The 19,887-nt window shown below is 42.3% G+C and overlaps 1 protein-coding gene across 2 annotated transcripts in view; it reads right to left on the bottom strand.

The window, feature by feature from the left end:
• The window catches only part of PRIMA1 (proline rich membrane anchor 1), a 51,122-nt gene that overhangs the window by 9,788 nt on the left and 21,447 nt on the right, over positions 1–19,887 (bottom strand). For both annotated transcript variants that reach the window (XM_071426563.1, XM_071426561.1), the window contains exon 4: positions 12,289–12,418. In XM_071426563.1, the coding sequence (XP_071282664.1) occupies positions 12,289–12,418 (130 nt within the window). The remainder of the gene's footprint in view (positions 1–12,288; positions 12,419–19,887) is intronic.

Below are 19,887 nucleotides of genomic sequence, written 5' to 3'. Positions count from 1 at the left end.
AAGAATACATTTTGTCATGTTATTCAATTACTAGACCATCATTCTGCATAATCTGAATGTTTATAAGAACATAAAGAACATGAATGGAGGCTGTTTACATCTCAGTACTGGGGGCGTTCATCAAACAACTGTTTGATTCATGCTGGCCTCAGTCATCAGAGGGGAATCACCTTCCATGAGAACAAGTGGTGCGACAGGAGAAGTTGCTTCCTAAGACTGCTTTGTGAACAGGACTCCTGCTAGAGGAGCTCAGTGCATTGACAATAGTTGTTTTCAGGGACACAGCCATTAAATTTGTGTGCAGCCACACACAATCAGCCTTGCTGGCTAGCCTAGTGCTATGGCGTAGACATTTGGGGCTTATGCTGGAGGAGGACACTTCTCTGGTGAAAATCTTCAGAATCATGGAAAGAGTCACATTCTGACTTCTACCTTTCACTGTCTCAGAGACATATGAAAAAAAAATCAGACTGGATATATTTTATTTGACAATGTGAAGACAGAAGTCAAAGAAGAAACCCTAAAGATGAAAATTCTCCAGAACCTTAGTTTTTCTCCATTAAATTAGCTAATGGCCATATGTGACCATCTATCTGTCCAGAAAACAGACAGTACACTATTCATTACTCGTAGGAAGAGGTTACTGGCTCTACTGCCTCCCACATACAAAGCAAATGTTTTACAGTTATAATAAAAAGCAGCTCCATCTGGACAACTTTTAGCAACACGCTCACTACAGCTCAGTGTTTGTCTCCCAAGGCTTTTACCTGTATCTCCCATATTTCCATCTCCACTCAGGTTACTTAGATAGTCCAGCATCTAAAAGACCTACGAACTGTCTTGTCCCAGTGTTTATTACTTTTTATCACAATACATGATTTTTTTTTACTTACTCTTCCAAACTAGAAAGTGTTATAGGTATCTTGGATGATATTACCTGCGGCATTTGAAAGGACTATGTCTATTGGGTTATTTTCAGTTTTAGACATTTGATGGAGTTCTCCTTCCTCAAGCTGCTTTGCCCCTTTGCCCCTTATGGAAACAAATAAAAACTCTTGTATGAATTAGAAAATGCCATTCTTTCCCTAGAGACCTTTGAGTACTTCAATCTTAGCCAAACTGAACCAGTGGTCAGATGATAAATAATATTTACAAGAGCAAGTAATCATACAATTTTTAACATCTTCAGACCTTTTCTGTCTGTTTTGTGTGGAGAGGGGGAGAAGATCTGTGCAAGTGCTCTATATAGTGCTAGGATGATTATGCAAAAAGAGAAAGTCTCTTTCACAGCTCTGGAAATCATGTTGCAGGATAGCTTGACATAGCTCCAAGATACCAGCTCCCAAGGAGAGCTTCTTCTCTTCTGACTGTTCACGTGAGTGTTTTGAAGCCTGCAATTTACAGCTAACTTGGCTCTGCCTCACAGCCAATTTTAGCTGACCAGTTTCTGGAGTATATTTAAGGCCTGATGGCATGTGGGCGATTTCTGTTTTGGGATGGTTCACACTCAAATTCCCCTCTCTGTGCATGGATTGAGCCTTTGCTGAGTGTTTCTCTCATGGAAAAAAAATCCATACTGCTGGGCAGCCATTCATCAGCACTTAAGAGGCTCCCTGAGCTGGTGCACTCGGGCTGCAAAGCATGGGGGGCAGATCTCTTCCTGCAGAAATGCAGCTCTCTCAGCCTGCTGCAGTCACTCAGGGTATGTCTAAAGGCAGGATCTGGACTGTTCAGGTTGCAAGTAATTACAGTAGATTGCTGAGCCACATGTGAAATTTAAGAAGTGGAATCTAGTCCCCATTTATTTTCAGCAGTGCAAAGTCAGAGTAATTCCACAGACTTTGTTGGACTTGAGGAGGATTTGTTCTGATGTTACACAGGAAGAAGATCTGTCCCTGGGAGACAAAGGTGATGGATGCAATCCCATTTCCTACCAAGTCTTCAATTAAGCTAACTTCACAATTATGCTCCTACATGAAACCAATCTTAAGGAAGAGAAGCAGCTTTATTATTATGATGCTGGACAATTAACTGACATAATTGATAAAAGTACTTTCAGTGACCCCTCACATAATAACCCACTCTTTGCATTCCCTCTAATGATCTTTAAAAGGTTTTATTGACTGAAGGATATTACAGCTGACATTATCCATTGAGTGTTCTCAGTGTAGAATACACTGTCAATATGTTTTGATTATAAAAGGAGAAAAATGAATGGGACTAATGTAAAAAAATGAACTCATAATGCCAGCTTTTCATACTGGCAAAAAGCTACTAAACAAAATAAAAAGTAAAAAATAAATTAAAAAATAAATGAAAAAAAAGACATTAAATGTGTGAAATGAAGGCACTTTGAACAAAGCCAAAAGTTGTCTGGAGGATGGTCATGGCCATGGCCATGCTGGCAGTGGAGTATGCACTGGCAGTGCCCTTTGGGGATGAGCTGGGCACACTCCTGCTCCTCAAAGGCCTGTCCTGTTGCAGAGCAGTGCAGGCAGCTGAGGCACAGTCATGGAGCTCAGTTCACAGTGCACCATGCTCTGCTAAGCACTGCAGGACCAGCCTGGGATGGGGAAATGTATGCTCCCCCCAGAAAAATGGGATTATTTGTACCTCTACTGCATTAGGCACGATCTGCCCCCACAAAACTGAGACATACATGTTCTCACAGGTGCTGGCATGAGGGCAACAAACTTATCTGTCATTCTGTAATACATTAACTCCAGTGGAAACCCAAAGCTAGATCTCCCTCTTAGTTCTTTAAACTAGACCTTCTGGAGCAGGTTGAACAACTATTCAATGCTTGCTATCTTCAAAGTGCTTAACAAATATTAACTAGGAAAACTGGAAAAACATTAGAAGGTATCCTTACAAAAACATGTCCATATTGGAAAGGAAAGTGGAGGAGGAAAAAAAGAACAGGAATTCCCTACCACGTTTGCAAAATGAATGGCTGTTGATGCCTGTGCTCTGGGTCAGGGTGGGCATCAGTACTAGAAAAATGTGGGGTTGAAATAAGGGACAGAGAGAGGAGATGAGCAAGGGCTGCTCTTCCCTGCTCTCTTGCTCTCTCTCAAGGACAGTATGCCTGCCCCTCATCAGGCAAGTGACTGTAGAAACTGGCATTTCAGGCAATGGGCTTTTCCATCCCCCAAATTATGCCACTTTGTGTCCAGATATTTTGCTGAATGCAGATAACTACCTTGCCATTTAATCACTGTCAAACATAGGCAGCAACTTGAATGATGGAAGAATGAAGAATGAAGCTACTGCTGTTTCACAGAATCATTTAAATATAATCTCATGACACTATTTGAATAGTATGATAAATTTCTGTCGAAATGAACAAAAATTCTTTGCAGATCTTCTGTTACAGAAAGAAGAGTGTCTGCAACACAAATAAATGCAAAGAGCTGAGAAGAAAATTAAAACTCATAAAATTAACTATTTTGCAGCTATCTAGATCACTTTGCACTTGAGGCAATCTGTCTCTGCCTTCAACCAGACTGAGACCACTGATTTTTCATGCAGCTGCTTCTGGCTTTCTCTACTCACAATGAAGAGTCTTCACAGCCAGACCCAGCTCTTTGCAGGATAAATGCAAACACAATGTCCATGGACTGCTAGGATGGTCCCAGCCTTCCCATGCTCCAGGTGTGCAATGGGACAAGTCCATGAAGAGGCAGAGAAACCAGCAAGTCCTGCTCACTTTGATGTCTATGCAAAGGTTTGGTTTTGTGCAGCTTTAGACTATTGTAACTGGGGACAATTTCTGAGGAAGAATTTCAGTTCAGCCAGTCTCCAGACTGGCTTCTCAGGGCTCAGAGCAAGTGAAAGAAAGAAACTACAGTTCTAGCTGCTTGGGAGTATTAATATTTTTCATAAAGGCTTCATGCCACTGCCTCAAAAAGCAGACATCAAAGGCAGCACAATTTCTCCATGTGGGTCCTCCTTTCATGGCCTCTTTCAAAGGCTGGAATGAGGAACGACCCTATTTTCCCACTCCTACCTCTCACACAGCTGGGATCAGACTCTGCATACACCTGTTCACACACATCAGAGCCCTCTGTCCACTCCACCACCTGGCATTAGCTTGGGGCATGGATGTTGTGATGCCCATCCCCACGAACGTTCTCTGGCATGGCTAATTAGCCAACAGCTCTCCAAGATGGACAATCCAGCAGCATCGTTCTCCAGCCCAGCCACACCAGAGGGGTGGCCATGTGCCTGCTGACGAGGGGACTCTGGAGTGAGAGCAAGGCAGGGGTGTTGTGGACAGGGACCACCCCAGCAGATACCATGTTCTCCCACGCCAGCAGCTCTGCCCACACTGCCCCAGTGCGTGTCTCCCATCGCCGCAAGGCTCTCGAGCAGGGAGCTGAGTGCTGCTTAGCAACCCCACAGCACGAGAAATGCTGAGCACTGAGTACAGGGGTTGTGGACAAAGAAGGACAGAGGCAGCAGAAATCAGACTGTGCAGCCCCTCAAGCTGGGGCAGCACAGCTCCAAGGGGCTCAGGTGTGGTTGTGGGTGATGTGCACCCCATGAGTGTCACAGATATGCAGAGAGGGACCCTGTCTGTGCCTTTGCTCTCTGGACAATGCAGCTGTAGGCAGCAAATAGTAGAACAAGGTGAGGGGGTGTGAGATGTGATCTCCCTTCAGCTGGGACCCCCAAAACCAACTCAACTCACCAGGAGCTGCAGTTGCTGAGCCAGTGGAGAAGTCAGGCTTTACTGCTTGTACTCAAAATGCACTGCAAAACCTTTGTGGAAATAAGGGGTAATAAGGCCAGCAAGGAGGTTTCTGTTGGGATTATTTTTGTGCACAGGGAATTTCTGGGTCATAAGGAGCTGGAGTATGGATCTACACCCCCACCCTACTACCATGGGTACAATTTTCTCTGAGTCATAAAAATATTGAGACTGCAGGCTGTTGCTGCTGGTTTCTTGCAGGTCCTAAGCTGAGTCCTAAACTTGGATACTCCAGATAATCAAGACAGAAAGTTTATTCAAATGTCTCTGCACAGTGTGCTGGGTATGCCACAGCCACAGCTTTGGCTTTTCACCCTCATGGTCAGCCACAAGCACCCTCACATCAGCTTACAGAAAGTATGACTGGCTAAAAAATTAAATGAATGCCTAAGAAAAAATTATTTATTTGTCTTTAGGAAAAATGTAATAAAAACATCATGGTGAGCCTTGCACCTCTCCTGTATGTCTCAAAGCTCTAGTATTAACTTGTTTCTTCTATTTGTGTTGGGGTAAATCAGGAATGCTGCAACCAATATAATTAGACCAGCATGACCATTATATTTTGTCACAAGTGTGTAAAATCCACCCATGGCTATCAGAGTTGCATTGAGGCAGAACTCTCAACAATACTTGGCTGTAAGGGTAGACTTCTGCCCATTCAATGTGGCACCCTCATCTGCAGTAGAAAACAGAAAAAGTGGCAAGTTTGTTTCTGGTCACACTGAAAAATTCATTTGTCACAGGACAGACCATAATTCTCTACAGATTTCTGTTGGCAGCTTTGTCAATATATCACAAATTAGGAGTAAACAAGTGCAAAATGATCCATAAGAGACTTTTCTGTGAAACAACTGGACCACTGGTTTTATGCTAAAGACTTAAGCCTCTTAGAGGCTTTCAGAGCTCCTGGCTATGAGAAACAGTGGAGTATTTTATCCATTTATGACCACAAACTTTCTCCCTAGCAGAATTTGTGAGTTTGTGTAACTTAGAAGAGACAGAGCAATCCTGCCCTACAACACTTACAAAAACATGTAGTACTTATAAAAATCTTAGACTGACAGCACTGGAGAACAGATCCTTCTGCTTTTCTGACCAACACATTCTGCACAGACAGGAGCAAAACAAACTGCTCTGCACAGCAGCGCCCATGTGGGCACTGCTGTAAAAGGCTCTTTTATCCACTTCACTCATCAGCCCTTGAATGGTCAAAAGAGCTTAACAAGTAGCTGCAATACTTTTGATATTCTATTAAAAAATACTAAAAAATTACACCAATCCTTTTCCATCTTGATATATCCAAAAAACATCAGGCAGCACCCACTACCAGTCCCCTGTCCAAAATCCCCACTGATGCCACTGAATCAGCAGAATAAAAACAGCAGAGTTCTGGCATCTCCACTGGGCTTTGGTCAAGCTGTAAAGCTCTTCAACAGCTTGTCTCATAAATACTACCCTCAAAAGTTGCACAACCAACATCCAGACTTCAATACTGCTTGGTAGAACAATTGATTTTCCTTGTATTAGCACTCAGTTTTCATCAAGCAGTGATTTTACAAACTCATTTCTTGATGATTGAGAAATGGGGTCTCCTGCAGAAAGATTGGTTGCTTAGAGTACTTACATTGTCTTTAGTAGATCATCTGCAGCCTTATTCCAAGGATGGGAGTCAATTCACCACTGGGAGATGATTAGGCATAGAGGGAAAGCAACACATGGGGATGTTGGGCTTTGGTTAGAGGTGACAGAAGACCTGGACAGTGGTGTCCAGTGGTTGATACTAATCCTGTTGCTGATAAACACCAACATTCAGACAGTGGACTCAGGCCACAGTGCAAAGATCTTTTCCTTACTTTTCCAAAATATTAAAGTTTGCCTTTTTCTCAGCTGCCCTCAGTAACGTTCCTGGGGCCTTTCTATGATTCTTAGGGATGACTTCTTAAGGACTGATCCCTTTTGCAGAGCTGATCTGGTCTGGCACCAATGAATTGCATCCAAGGCACAGAGATCTGCCCCCACAAACCTTCTTCTTCCCTTTGGGCATCTCCCACTCAAACAGCAGTTCTAAATCTATCCTTTCTACCAACTATCTCACTCTATCTTCTGAGCAATTACTGTCTTTCCCTTCATCTGCAAGGAATTAAGGCACCATTTCAGTACAAACTCCTCTAATGCGTCAGGGAGAATAGGAGAGATTAACAATTTAAATTCACCTTGACCTGTCTGTCATCAGTCATGCTGTGAATTGCTCTTCAAAGCAATTAAGTACATTTAGGATTCTGTCTTCTTTGCTCAGGCTAAATAGCACTGTTTTGTTGCAATTAGTACTGACTTTGGACTAGACCATGCTTAGTCTCAGTGGCTCATAGGAGATGACCATGTAGAGGACTACACAATTCTTTCTCTTTAGGGGAGTGAGTGGTACAAAACTGGCTGGGGAAAAAGTGCAGGGCTATGACCCTTTTTAGTGGGACATAAAACCCTGCATCATGGGGCACCCTCACCACAGTCCCCACTGCCAGTTCTTGGCCTCCTTAGAAAGTCTCAGTGTCTTCCCCTTGCAAGTATCTTGTTAAACAAAGCCAAATTTCAGAACCTTGCTCCTGCTTCTGAAACTATGCAGTATACAGAGGCCATAAATCATACACAAATGATAAGCGCCCTAAAAATACCTGAGCAATGAATTTTAAGACAGTTTAAATATGACCTGTCAATTTTATTTCAGTACAATATTTTCTTCCATTTAATTATTATTTGAAGGTGAACTCAGCACCTCCTTAAGGAAGTGCCTATGTAGGCATTTATGGTACCTTTTTCTCAGACTATGAGAAACATATAAAAGTGGCTTCACAAAGTTAGAACAGTGAATAAAAGGTATATCATGTAAAGCTTGGCTATCATCAGCCCACTTTCCCTGCTGATCTAGCAGGAGGGCTCTTTGGCAGCAAACCCTGCAGTACATCTGAGAACAGATGGATCCATCCTACCTGAAATCCAGCAGAACCAAGGAGCCACATCACCAGGCACAGTGACCTGCTCATGGGTCATCTCAGACTACAGGGATGTTCCAGAGATACTGAGAATATATTTTTCACATGTTTGAAAGCCATCTGAAACACTCCCTGACAGGTTGAATAGGTGGCACATCACTTGTCATAAAGACCAGGATGCTCAGCTTTGCTTTTCCCTTCGAGGTTTGACAGATGGCTCTGTTATCTTAATTTTATACAGGGAGCCAGGGATTTATTTTTCCCTTTTATGTAAATATCTTACTCCCCTCACAGACACTGACACACCAGTGAGCTGCAGAAATAGGATTACACACTGCATGTCCCACTCTCCCCCATCTCACTTGCTTATTTACCAACCAACTCTCGTTAATCCTCTTTACTGTGTTTACTTCCCTCTTCCCTCCAGTCTTAGTGTCTTACTATTATTCAGGTACTTGAAGATGTTAAAAAAAGCTTAAGAGACAGTCACCTCCAGAGATGATTAAAATGAACTGAATTCCACTGATTGTTTTTGAGTCTGCATTGATTTACACCAGATGAAGGTTTGTTAGAGCTGCTGGCATTCATGGTGCACATTCCCGAACCCCAAAATCACATAAAACTGAAATAATCTGGTTTTCTTCATTCTGTGTTAGTTTATGGATTGTCTTTAGACCTTCTGCCTTTACTTCTTGATTACAGTCTTTTGGGGAAAAAGTGAGAATGGCAGGTTTTCACAGACAAAGACATAGTAAAGAATTACTTGGAAGCATTCTAGATTTTGAAGCAGTTATTCATCTGCTCTTTCTATGTGTTACAGAAATCACTGGTTGTGAGATCACTTTTTTAATCCATGAAATGTATGGAAAAGTCCCACTGCTTACAGTGAGGCTGACCCCCAGCCAGTGATTAGGCTGTCCTAGAAGTCTACAAATGTCACAGGTGGTGTTAACCGACTATTGATAATTTTTTTTCTGATGTGCTATGGAAAAGATTCTTAAAAGAATATCTAAATGTTTTTAAAAAGGGGAAATACCCCTCTAACACCAAGACCATAGAAAATAGCTATTTCTCCACTGCCAAACTGAGGGTGCTTTCATCATGTAACCATGCTGCAGCCCAACATAATATCATGTGTGGTCTCCTCTGGTGCTAGTTCTATGCAGCAGCACACATCTGTTCCTGGTGTGCCAGTCATGTTGTGTCCAATGCTGCAGTCACCAGCCACACAGAGAGGAAATTTAGAAGTTGCTTGAAGCACCTTTGAACTATCAATTCATATGTATCTTCCCAAAGTTCAACCCATCTGAGTATTAAAGTTGATGGATGCAACTTGGTGAAAGTTCCCTCATGGACCAGAGAGGTCAAATCCATTCACTGGGATGGATTTCAGCATTTCTTAGGACCATTTCATATGGAAGAACCTGAGTATTTCCAGGGTGGATGCAGAAATGGAGGTAGAAGTGTATTTGCTTGGTTCTGGTACTTATTATATACAGAGAAGCACCAATCCACTAGGCTGCATTTTATTACAAATCACTTTAGTGCCTAAAGTTGGTGATACACTGAAGTTTTAGCTTTTATGAGGGAAAACAGACTACCCCAGCAGACACAGTTTATATATAGATTGAATAAAAACACAGTTGAGTTATGATACCTCGAGGTCACTACCTCTCTTCCTGCTACAGAAAAGCAGACATAAGAGAGTTTGACTGGGTCTGGCCCTTTGAAACCAGTAAATGAGATTTCAACTTAAGCACAATAGGATTTTTCTTTTTCTTTTTACTCCAAATTTGATTCTTACGAAAGTGAGGGATTAATACTACAAAGCCAGACTCAATGCAAATAAATCCCTGCCTGCACTTTGCTACTAAAGCCTTTAACCCTTGTCACACCCTACAACCAGAGGACTGCTGTAACTTCACTCCTCAGCACCTCTTCAGTGGAGGGAGGAGACAGATTGGTCAGAGGTGCTGCAGTGACAGAGGTCCCAGTTGCAGGAGGAGAAGGGCAGAGGAGAGCTGGGGATGAGGGGCTGAGGAAGGACAGGGCAGAGCATGGTTATGGAGCCCAAAGCTGGGAACACACTGGAGGAACTCTTGGCTTTTGCCTTACCCAGATAAATCCCCTAACTCTTTCTCTAGTCACTTCTACCTTCCAGCAAAAAACAGAGGGAGGATTTCTCACATTAGCTAAAGCCAATTCAGCTCAATGATATGTAATAATACTGTGTTGAAGCCAGAGATGCTTTTCTTGTGAAGCGTCTGATCTTATATCCCAGCATTTATTGACAGATATCTGTTACAGTGGATCAAGAAATCTGAACTACTGGGGAATGCTGCCAGGCCCTTCAGGGCATTCTTTTAGCAAAACTGTCTTAGCAAGGACTCATTGATGAAAAGAAATGCTCTAGTTACCCTGTAAAATTATAATTAATATGATTTTCTTTCATAGCTGTCCATTCCACATCTGAGCAGTTTTCAGCTTAGCATTTGTCAGCAGTGTGAATGTCAAAAATAAGAAGATCTAAGAGGAATTTTCACTCTTCTCTGAGCCTAATGCCTGTTCAAGCAGCTGACTTGTAGGTTGATATTCATACTGTTGACAAATAATGGGTGTCTTCATCAAGTATTGGTATTATTTTGCACTGAAACAAAGCGTGAGACTGTATGTGAATTCCCCAAACCTTTGCAAGGCAGCTCTAAATTTGTCTCTTTTAATTTAATTTCTGTTCCTCCCATCTATTGCTCCTATCTACCAGCATCACAGCAGATTTGAAAAGCAATTCCTCGTGAGGCACAAGTTGCCCTGGAGAGTTTCTGCTCTCATACAGATACTTTGCAGCCTTGACACAAATCATTCACAATTTGGCAGTGGGTACAAATTGACAAATACAAATGAGTAGCAATGGTAAACCAGAAACTACAAGTCTGAGACTTTGCACTGTGTTACCAATTCAATTGGATGCCAATCTGAGTCCTCCAAAGATAATTTTTCGAAGTGCAGTTGCTAGAGTGAAAGCTTTCCAGCTCCCCCAAAATAATAAACATTCATTTTAGCTAAACTAGAATAGCAAAAATACTTATGCAAATTTAATAAGATCTAAAATAGAGACTTTCTCTTCTTGCTGGAATTCTCCCTTTTTGATGCTCTTTCAAATCCTGCATAAATTTTTCAACAACCACAAAACACATCCAATGCTCCACCATTGTGATAACCCCACCGAGGCTCAACAAAATCTTGCAATCATGTTGCATGCACATAATATTTTTCATGAAAAGTAATTTTACTTATTTTCCTTTTTCCCTCACTCCAAAATATTATCACTCGGAAATCATGAAGTTGAAAAAAACTGTCATTTAATCCAAGCTGAGATTCAGATGTGACTGCAGTGTCTCATGAGAGCTATGGATGGGAATCCTGCATTCTCTACTGCAGGCTGGGTCACCTGGATGTACCAATAGCTCCCAGCCAAGACCCTCACAGTATAAAACAGTGACACCACAAACACTCACTCAGCTCTGGGGTGTTGGCAGAGCCATACTAAATACAATAGAGGAGAAATGAACCTTGGTCCATCTGGCCTACAATTCCCACAAATTGCTTTCTCTTCTAAATCAACCCTTTGGACTTGCATTTGGAATCTTAAAATGGAAATGTTAACGTTTTGACCTTTTCCACCAGAAATATAAATTTCTATTTTATTTTATTTATTTAAGAGGAAATAGAAATTTTTATGTTATTTATTTATTTTAATTTTTATTTATTTTATTTAATTAAGAAAAAATTATTTTCACTCATATTTTTCTGTGTAACTGAAGTCAATACTTCCTAACTACTTGAGGCCTAGGCAAGTGCAGCTATTGCAAAGACAGTGGGCTGAAATGGCCACTACACACTGTTGTTGATGTAGGCATCACAGAGGCTTTTACATTAGACAGAGAGGTTTTGAATTTAATCTGTAGGTTATAATTTTGAAGCAAGAATAAATTAGAAGTACAGTCTCCAAATGAAAAACTACACATATTACCGTGGACTTTGAGTTATAAGAGTTTGCAATAATTTGAAATGCTAAAATTAGTAATGGACCCGGGAAAAGAATCTCACATCCCACATGTAAATTTTGAACATTACCACAAGTACTGTTCAAATACAAGTAGTACAGTGTTTCCTACCTCTACTCTTGCCCAAGCCAAAGCTCTCCACATTCACCAGCATTCTGCAGCAATTTGTCTGTAGGCAAGTTCTTATTAATCTGAACAATGTAGCTCTGTCCTGTTTCTAGTTTTTCTCTTCCTTATGCCCATGGGTGCATTGAACTACACCCTTTACACACGCAGGATATGGTACATGAAATGACTTTCCAATGAAAACACACACTGGCTACAGGATGCATTTGGCCTTTTGGATGCCTTTAAACTAAACAAGATATCATGAGACAAGCCTTGGGCCTTTAAACTAGACAAGATATCATGAGACAAGCCTTGGGTCAGCCTCTGTGGGGCTGCATTGCCCTAAGCACAGTAAAAGCTTCTGGAGCCTTACCTTTTTATGGCTTTGTAGCAAATGATGACAACTACAAAGAGGAACACTAGTGTGGCGCAGCATACTGCAATGATAATAACCAGGCCTGGCCACCAGGTCTCTTCAGTGGGACAAAAGGTAGACTTGGGAGCTGTAAAAAGAGAGAGGAAAAATACATTAATTCTCCCAAATCAACAGGGTATTATCAAATATGCTTCAGTCACTCAAGCAGTAGCACTACACCAGGATCACAGATACATGCAAAGATGTTATTTCACATTTAGGACCCATTTCTTTCTTTTCCCCAAGCAATCAATTTCTCTTATTGGTACTAAATATTTCTTGTCTCAGTCCCCAGATGACCAAGTTCTCTGTGTCAGTGTTATCTAAACCTGGTACTCAGCACAAAGGAGAAGGGCTCAGCTCTGCTACCTGAGGGAAAAATCTTCTTCCTCTGCACTCGCCATCTCCAGCTGCATCAGATTTAATTTTGGAGAGGGATATTATGCTGATAACAGCATGTCTTCAAACCCCATTAGGGGAGGTTAGTTGGGAGCCAAAGCAGTGCCTACCAATCTGTATTGTAGCTAATATTACTGTAACCTTGGAGTGAGGAAGGGGGATTTGTTTTAAAAGAATATGAGTTCTATTACATTTACTAATTGCTTTCAGAGTATTATAGTTGACAATCTTATTTTGCTTTACACTACCTTTGAATTCTAAGCCAAGTTGTCAAGATATGTTAACATTAAGAAAAGTTAACTTGTGGAAATATAAGCTATTATTATTATTATTATTATTATTATTATTATTATTATTATTATTATTATTATATTTTTCTTATTACATTTAGGGCTAGCATTATCTATTTAAGTATCGCTCAACACAAGAAATATTTTGTATCTGGTGACATTTAGTTAAAATATTTTCCTTCAGGGCTATGTTCCTTTTCCCATGCTTTCAGGGGACACATTTCCTGAAGGATGGTGAGTAATAGCCAGTGCCTAGAGCAGTATCAGTGTATTGCAGAGGGAGGAGAGAGCCTTAGTACAGCCTCTGCAACCACATAAATTCCATGAGAATTTTGGTCACCTTAAGTGACATTTAATAATGAATCAGTTGATGGGACTGTCTTTATCTATATTCTCAACTAAGTAGGTGAGAGAATGAAATATAGCAAAAGGCTCTTTTATGAGTCTCATTGTTTAACTTGATATTCTGAATGTCCAGTACATATCACAAATTGCTGCACAAGTTAAAATATGTCATCAGTCCAGTATCATTTATTGTGGTCTGACATCTCCTCTGTCTCCTGTGCTTGATTAGGAAAAGATACACATATCCTTAGATTATCACTCAATAGATCAAATAATGAATGACACAATTCCTGAGAAAACTTCTTTTTTCCAATTGCAAGATGTATAGAGGAGTTGGCAACATTGACCCCAAGGAACCTACAGCAGCACCTTAGGAACAGTCTAGGTAAAGAACTATAAGAAGCAATTAAGGTAATGAACCCAACAGCTGGACAACTAGTGGTTCCCAGCTTCCTCTCTGACAATGTTCACTTCTAGAGTGCCCCAGCAACTGAATTTCTACTTTATTACTGTCAGCTGAGGAAGTCTGCTTTCAGTGGGTGATGGAACTATTTACTGTGTTTTGATAAAGCTAATGATTTTAATATTCTCTGGGAGTTTTCAATGTTACATTCCAGAACAGAATGCATTTCAAAGATGACAAAATGTTTGCATGAAGGAGCAGGCAGTGTCAAGGTCAACTCTACCCTTCTGGTGCTGTCCTGAAAAAACACAAAAGGGAGCAGTGAAGTGAAAGGAAAAACATTGATCAGCAGGTGCCATGTAAAATTTGATGAGAGCACAGAAGATGGGAGAAGTGGGGCTATCCTTCTCCAGCCCTTGTTCTTCTTCAAAGACAGGATCAACCAAACTAGTCAGAAAGCAGAGTGGTGAGCCTGGGCTGCTCTCAGCACAATAAATGACACTGACAAATGGCAGAGGCAGGATATAAAGCCAGGCTTGTCACGTGTCTGTACACCATGTAGCCCTTGATGGTTTGTCACAGTATTTTTCCACAGAGAATAAACAGATATATGTGGAATTGAATAGTAAACATTACTCCTAGGTGCAATCATTAATGACAGAAAAATAAGAATTGCTAATGTGGAAGTGATGCCTAATCCACCTGGCTCAGTTCCTTCCCCCACTGGTTCAGACTGGGCACTCAAAAAGAAGCACAAGAAATCCTGCTGGAAGCTACCAAGCTGTTTCCTAGTGACTCGTGGTTTCATTCAAATTAAAAAATAACTTTATCTTTCTACTTCTTATTAATGCAGTGCTAATCTTGTTTTCCTTCGAAATGTCCACTCCTTTTTCAATAAGCTCACAGTTACATGTGCTTTTCTGTCTTTCTCAGTATGTGTTCACATAGCCCTCATACCCTGGCATTTCAATGTCCTTAATGCATTTCTCCTCACAATTATCATCTGAGGAAGAACTGCATTTAATCCCCTTATGATGGTGGGAAGGCTGAGCCTGGATGACTCCTCTGTGTGCAGCAAGAAACGTCAGCTGAGAGGGAAACTCCCAAAAGAACCAGCAAGATGCCTGGGAAGAACCACATCTTCAGAGAGACACTCCTAGTGAGTCCACACTGAGCTCTGGATGCTGGGGAGGCACTGATGTCCCAGCTCCCTGGGGCTGGGGTGGCTCTCCATCTCCTGCTTGACCCCCAGATCTCAGCTTATCACCTGCACCTGGGGAGAAGGGCTGAGTCCACAGGTGTCAATGGGCTCTCAGTGATGAGAAATTACCCTGTGTGAGGGCACCTGCAGCACCCCGTGCACCTTGCATGGAGTAGCAGTGCATTTCACAGGCACTCCCTGAAAGAGCACACATGTGGGTCCCAAACACTCCTCTGGGAGGTACTGGCATCACCACAAAACACACTGAGCAGAGGATGAGCACACATGTGGGTCCCAAACACTCCTCAGGGGGATACTGGCATCACTACAAAACACACTGAGCAGAGGATGAGCACACCTGTGGGTCCCAAACACTCCTCAGGGAGATACTGGCATCACTACAAAACACACTGAGCAGAGGATGAGCACACCTGTGGGTCCCAAACACTCCTAGGGAGATACTGGCATCACCACAAAACACACTGAGCAGAGGATGTCCCACACTACCTCTAACATTATTAGTGTCCAATTGTTTCATCATCCTCACCTTTGATGAAGTGCAGGAGATTCTGCAGATTGCACCAATTCTCCTGCTTGCCTCCTTGTTTGTACCATCCCTTTCAAACACATTATAAAACCCCAAAAATGGCATATTTCAGAGCCAAATTGTGCCCTTTCCCTTGAGTAAAGAAAGAAGCCGCAGACTGCTGTCCCTCACAGAGGTGTACCTGGGGAGTGGAGGACACCCCTGGGTGCCAGAAGTCCCTTTGTCATCCCTCTGGGCTACTGAGAGCTGAGGGCTGGCCAGCCTGGCCACAGAGGGTGCTCTGTGATGCTGGGGTTATGACAGTATAAAGCTAGACACAGTACAGTGTGGCACACATAAATTGAGTTAAAAGCCAGAGAACCGGTATGTCTCAAAACCTAACTATAAATGGAAAGTCACTGCAGGAAGAATGTGGTTTTTAACAGTGACCTCCCTCTTCAGCCCCCAAAATAGGGTGATGAAACTGATACAGTTTGCAAATGACTTGGGAATGCATTCAACTACAAATGGTGACAAACATATTTAGATTAGAAATAGGGTAATTATAATCATTAAGGATAATTAGTCATTACCATAGTCTATAATTTCTGGTTGAATATTTAAACAAAAAACTTAGTTTAAGGTAGTCTTTTCATTTTTACTTTAAGAGGTCTAAATTCAGCTAAGGAGATTGGACTCAGTATAAGACTTGAATAAGTAAAGAAAATGCTTTGGCTCTGGAAAGTCCACATGAGTACAGTGCCTTTTATCTCTTGGCCTTAAAATTTATGAAGTACAAATGTTGGTTAGGTTTACTTTTAGAGGGCTATCACCTTCTCCTACTCCCAAAGGCACCAGGCCTAAATAAATACAATGAGCAAATAAACCCATTTCAGCCCTGTGGTGGGTAGACTGATCCAACTTATTCAAAGCAAATTAACAAAAGAGTGCTTTCAGATCAAACTGTTCAGCATCACAAAAATCTTACACCTGCTTTTTTTGACTAAATTTGTTTTGAAGACTCAGCATAAAGACACAGCTCTGACTCTAATGTTAGAAGGTATCTGTACACAGCTGGCTCTAGCCAGAAATGTGCATACCAGAAAAGATTAGCTCAGCTATTGAGGGTTTCCCTCAATGTCTAGGCACAAAAATAAAGGTTCTATCACTGGAAAGAATGTTTCCATAAAATTCCCAAGAAGTTCTCTGATATTTTTTGGTCAGATCTCAGTGGTCATTCTCAAAATTGCTCCGAGCTTCCAACAAAAAACTGTGATGAAGCTGTTTTAATCTTCTGGGTTAAGCATTAAATAGTTTTGTGTGTGTTGTAAAAGTGATACATGTACTGCCTGAGACAGAATCTAGAAACAGGACTTGGAATCCTTGGATACACCATCAGGTTATCTTTAGTGGTCATGGCTGTAGTTTATAAAGCTTATCATTTCAAAATCTAGTGCTCCCATGATTTATTTTGATTAGTGTTATTACTTTCCATTACCATATGGGTTTTAGGCTAATTGCTCTTTGCATGGGCATGCTGGGACATTAACAAGTAACACAACCAAGTCTGTCAGGAGACAGAAAGGGCTCTCTGAGGGGGGCCACGCTGAGCTGGTGCCCCTGAGCAGCTCTTGGCAGTGATGCTGAGGCAGGGAGCCTGCACCAGGGCACCCCTTCCCACTGCCAATCCCACAGCAGCCAGCTCTGCAAAGCAAGGAAAAACAGAACTGAATAAAGTAAAACAAAGCAAAAAAACCCGAAACAAAACAAAACCAAACACGGGGCTGAGCCGGACAATAGCTAAGGGAGGCAGTGACCCGTGCTCCCACACGTAATCCAGGGGAGGTGTCTCCAGTGCAGTCTGTCAGTTCACTCCCAGACTGAGACCCAAGCAGCTGAGTGTCCACTGATGTGATGGGGAAGGGTGACAGAGACCCCCATCACCTCCCTACAACAGCAACTCCGTGCCTAAAGAAAGGAAGAGCGCTTTCAAGATAAAACTGATTATTGTTTTTCTTTTGCTCTTATTCCTATTCTTGCAGAAAGGTCAAGAGTGCTGTTGTAATCATCCTTATGAGACATCTGCCTGTTTTTAATATTGTATACTCACAACAGGCTAAACTCTGCCATCTCTATGCCTGAAGCATTTCTCTTGCTATTGTAAGGCTGCCTGAATCAGCCATGCACTTTTAATTAGCTTGCTAGGAAGCAGGATAGGATTTTATTTTGAAGGCAGGCTCATATTCCAAGGGCCTCAAGTGTTTTATCAGTCTTGGTTGGAAATTAAAAGGAAGATGCAGGCAGTGTGTTTTCAGCAATCTCTATGTATGTCACATATTCTAGAGACCTGGTAATCTTCTGGCAAAAAAAGGGTTTGGGTCCTAGTCTCATCTTCACTCTTATTTATTATTTTGGTATTCACATAAATTGTATGTTGATGTCCCATTTACAAGACATAGAAGACATTAGTTCCTGCAGCCATTATCACACTGGGATGCAGGGACAAGCCCAGAAAACATTGAGAAGTTTTAATGTGATTTCAAATGTCAAGGTGTATGAAAAAAACCCCCAGAGCACTCCAGAGTCCAATATGAACTCCCGGTTAAATACAGAGAAGGATTTTGAATGTGTTACAGTTTGGGTCTTTTCACATCAAGGCATCTCATCCAAGCTCCTGTGGAATAGAGGAGCTCAATTAATCCCCTGATTAATATGAAATAATTTGGGTTCTGTGAGGAAAAACCCAGCAGAGGCAGTTACACAAACACCAAGGCTCAGATATTTACTCTAGGCATTGCACTGTGTAACCCACAAGAAACAAGGAGAGCCTCCCTCACATGCTCATGTCTTTTGTGAGGAAGCAGATTTCAGTCCTGAGCCTGAGGCCTCTTGTCTACTTTTGCATAAGGCCCTTCACTCCCCCCAGCAGTGTAGATTCACCCTAAAGTGAGTGCTGATTAATTTAATTGTATGATAGGATGAAGCCTTAGGCAGCTAATAAAGAAGTTCCAAGGGCTCAAGTGATGTAAACTAGCAGAAGTCCACCCAGCTGTGAGACTGGTGCCAGCTGAGGACCTTGTCCCAGCATCTGCATGATGATGCTCAGCAGAGAAATATAGCTGAAGGTCAGGATCAGTGTCTCCAGAGCCCTGGAGGCTGAGGGCTCTCTGGGAACAAGACTGGTTACCTAACCCAGGGCCTTGGGGAGAGATCAGTGAGTCAGTGTCAGCTGAAGCATCCCCTCTGTTTGCTGCATTTCATCACGTAGGGACTGCTACAGATGTGTTTGGGTAATGCATGCGCTAGGAACGTGCTGCGTGTACCCAGGGCTGCTCACGGTCAGAGGCAGCCAGCAAGGGAAAAACAAATCCTTTAAAAGAGCCTGCTAGTGGGGTTTGTGGTACTGCTAGACTTGATACAAATATAGATCTTCAGCTGTTATTCTAAAACACATTGTGAGAACAGGCAAAGTATGTGTTCCCTTCCATGCTCTTGGATTTAAGTGGAAAATTTCCTGGGAGGATGGGGGAGAGGAGGCTGACCAAGAAATGGGTGACGTTGGTGTGTGTTCCAGGGGCAGAAAGCCATGTCTGCAGACATGACCTGCATCCTCAGGGCACCCCAATGCACATGCCCTGGGGCTGTGCTTGGCCAGAGGGAACCCTGAGCTCACCTTCACGTGGCAGCCACAGCCCCTGCTGGAGGCAGCCCTCGGGCTGGTGATCAGGGACAGACAGGCTTGCCAAAGGAAGGACTGGCATTTTCCACACTGATGGAGAAGTGGCTTGTCTAGCTCTGTCAAGTTTGGTTTTTTTCACTCCCTTACAGATTTCTGCCCTTCCTGTTGCCCTCCCTGTAAGCCCAGGGCCATTTCCAGCGTGCCACGATCCAGCTGGGTGAACAGCCAGGCAATAGCGGTGTGCTCGGCACAAAGCCCACACTGATTTATGGCCTCCCTGGAGTAGCTAGGTTAAATAACACTGCTAGGAATCAGCTATTCCTGTAGCAGATGATACTTCTGTTTATCACACTTTGTTGCAGACAAGTTTATATCATGCAGCTGCTCTGTGCATATGTTCCTACTACACTTCTAAGGGGGATGCTGCAATCACTACGCAGCGGGAACTTCTGCTATAATAAAAACATGTGTGGGAATGATGCTGGAGAAATTCCCTCCCCCGCAGCTCTTACACTGTAGATACTGTTATTCTACACTCTCAGTTGCCTCATCTTCTTAGTTTTCTCCTCCTTTCTAAAAACACTTCTCTTCTGAAACAAGAAACACACCCAGTTTTGTGCTTAGTTTTGGAGACTGGAGTGTTCAGGAGGTGAAGGAAAGGGGTAGTTCTGCAGGAATTTTCTGAAGGTCATACAAGAGGAGTGCATGGCTTAT

Source organism: Agelaius tricolor, unplaced genomic scaffold, assembly GCF_023055355.1.
Source record: "Agelaius tricolor isolate 1412-34295 unplaced genomic scaffold, bAgeTri1.0.p SCAF_5, whole genome shotgun sequence".
NCBI lineage: Eukaryota > Metazoa > Chordata > Aves > Passeriformes > Icteridae > Agelaius > Agelaius tricolor.
The sequence above is the reverse complement of the archived record's forward strand: the minus strand, read 5'-3'. Positions and strand labels throughout refer to the sequence as shown.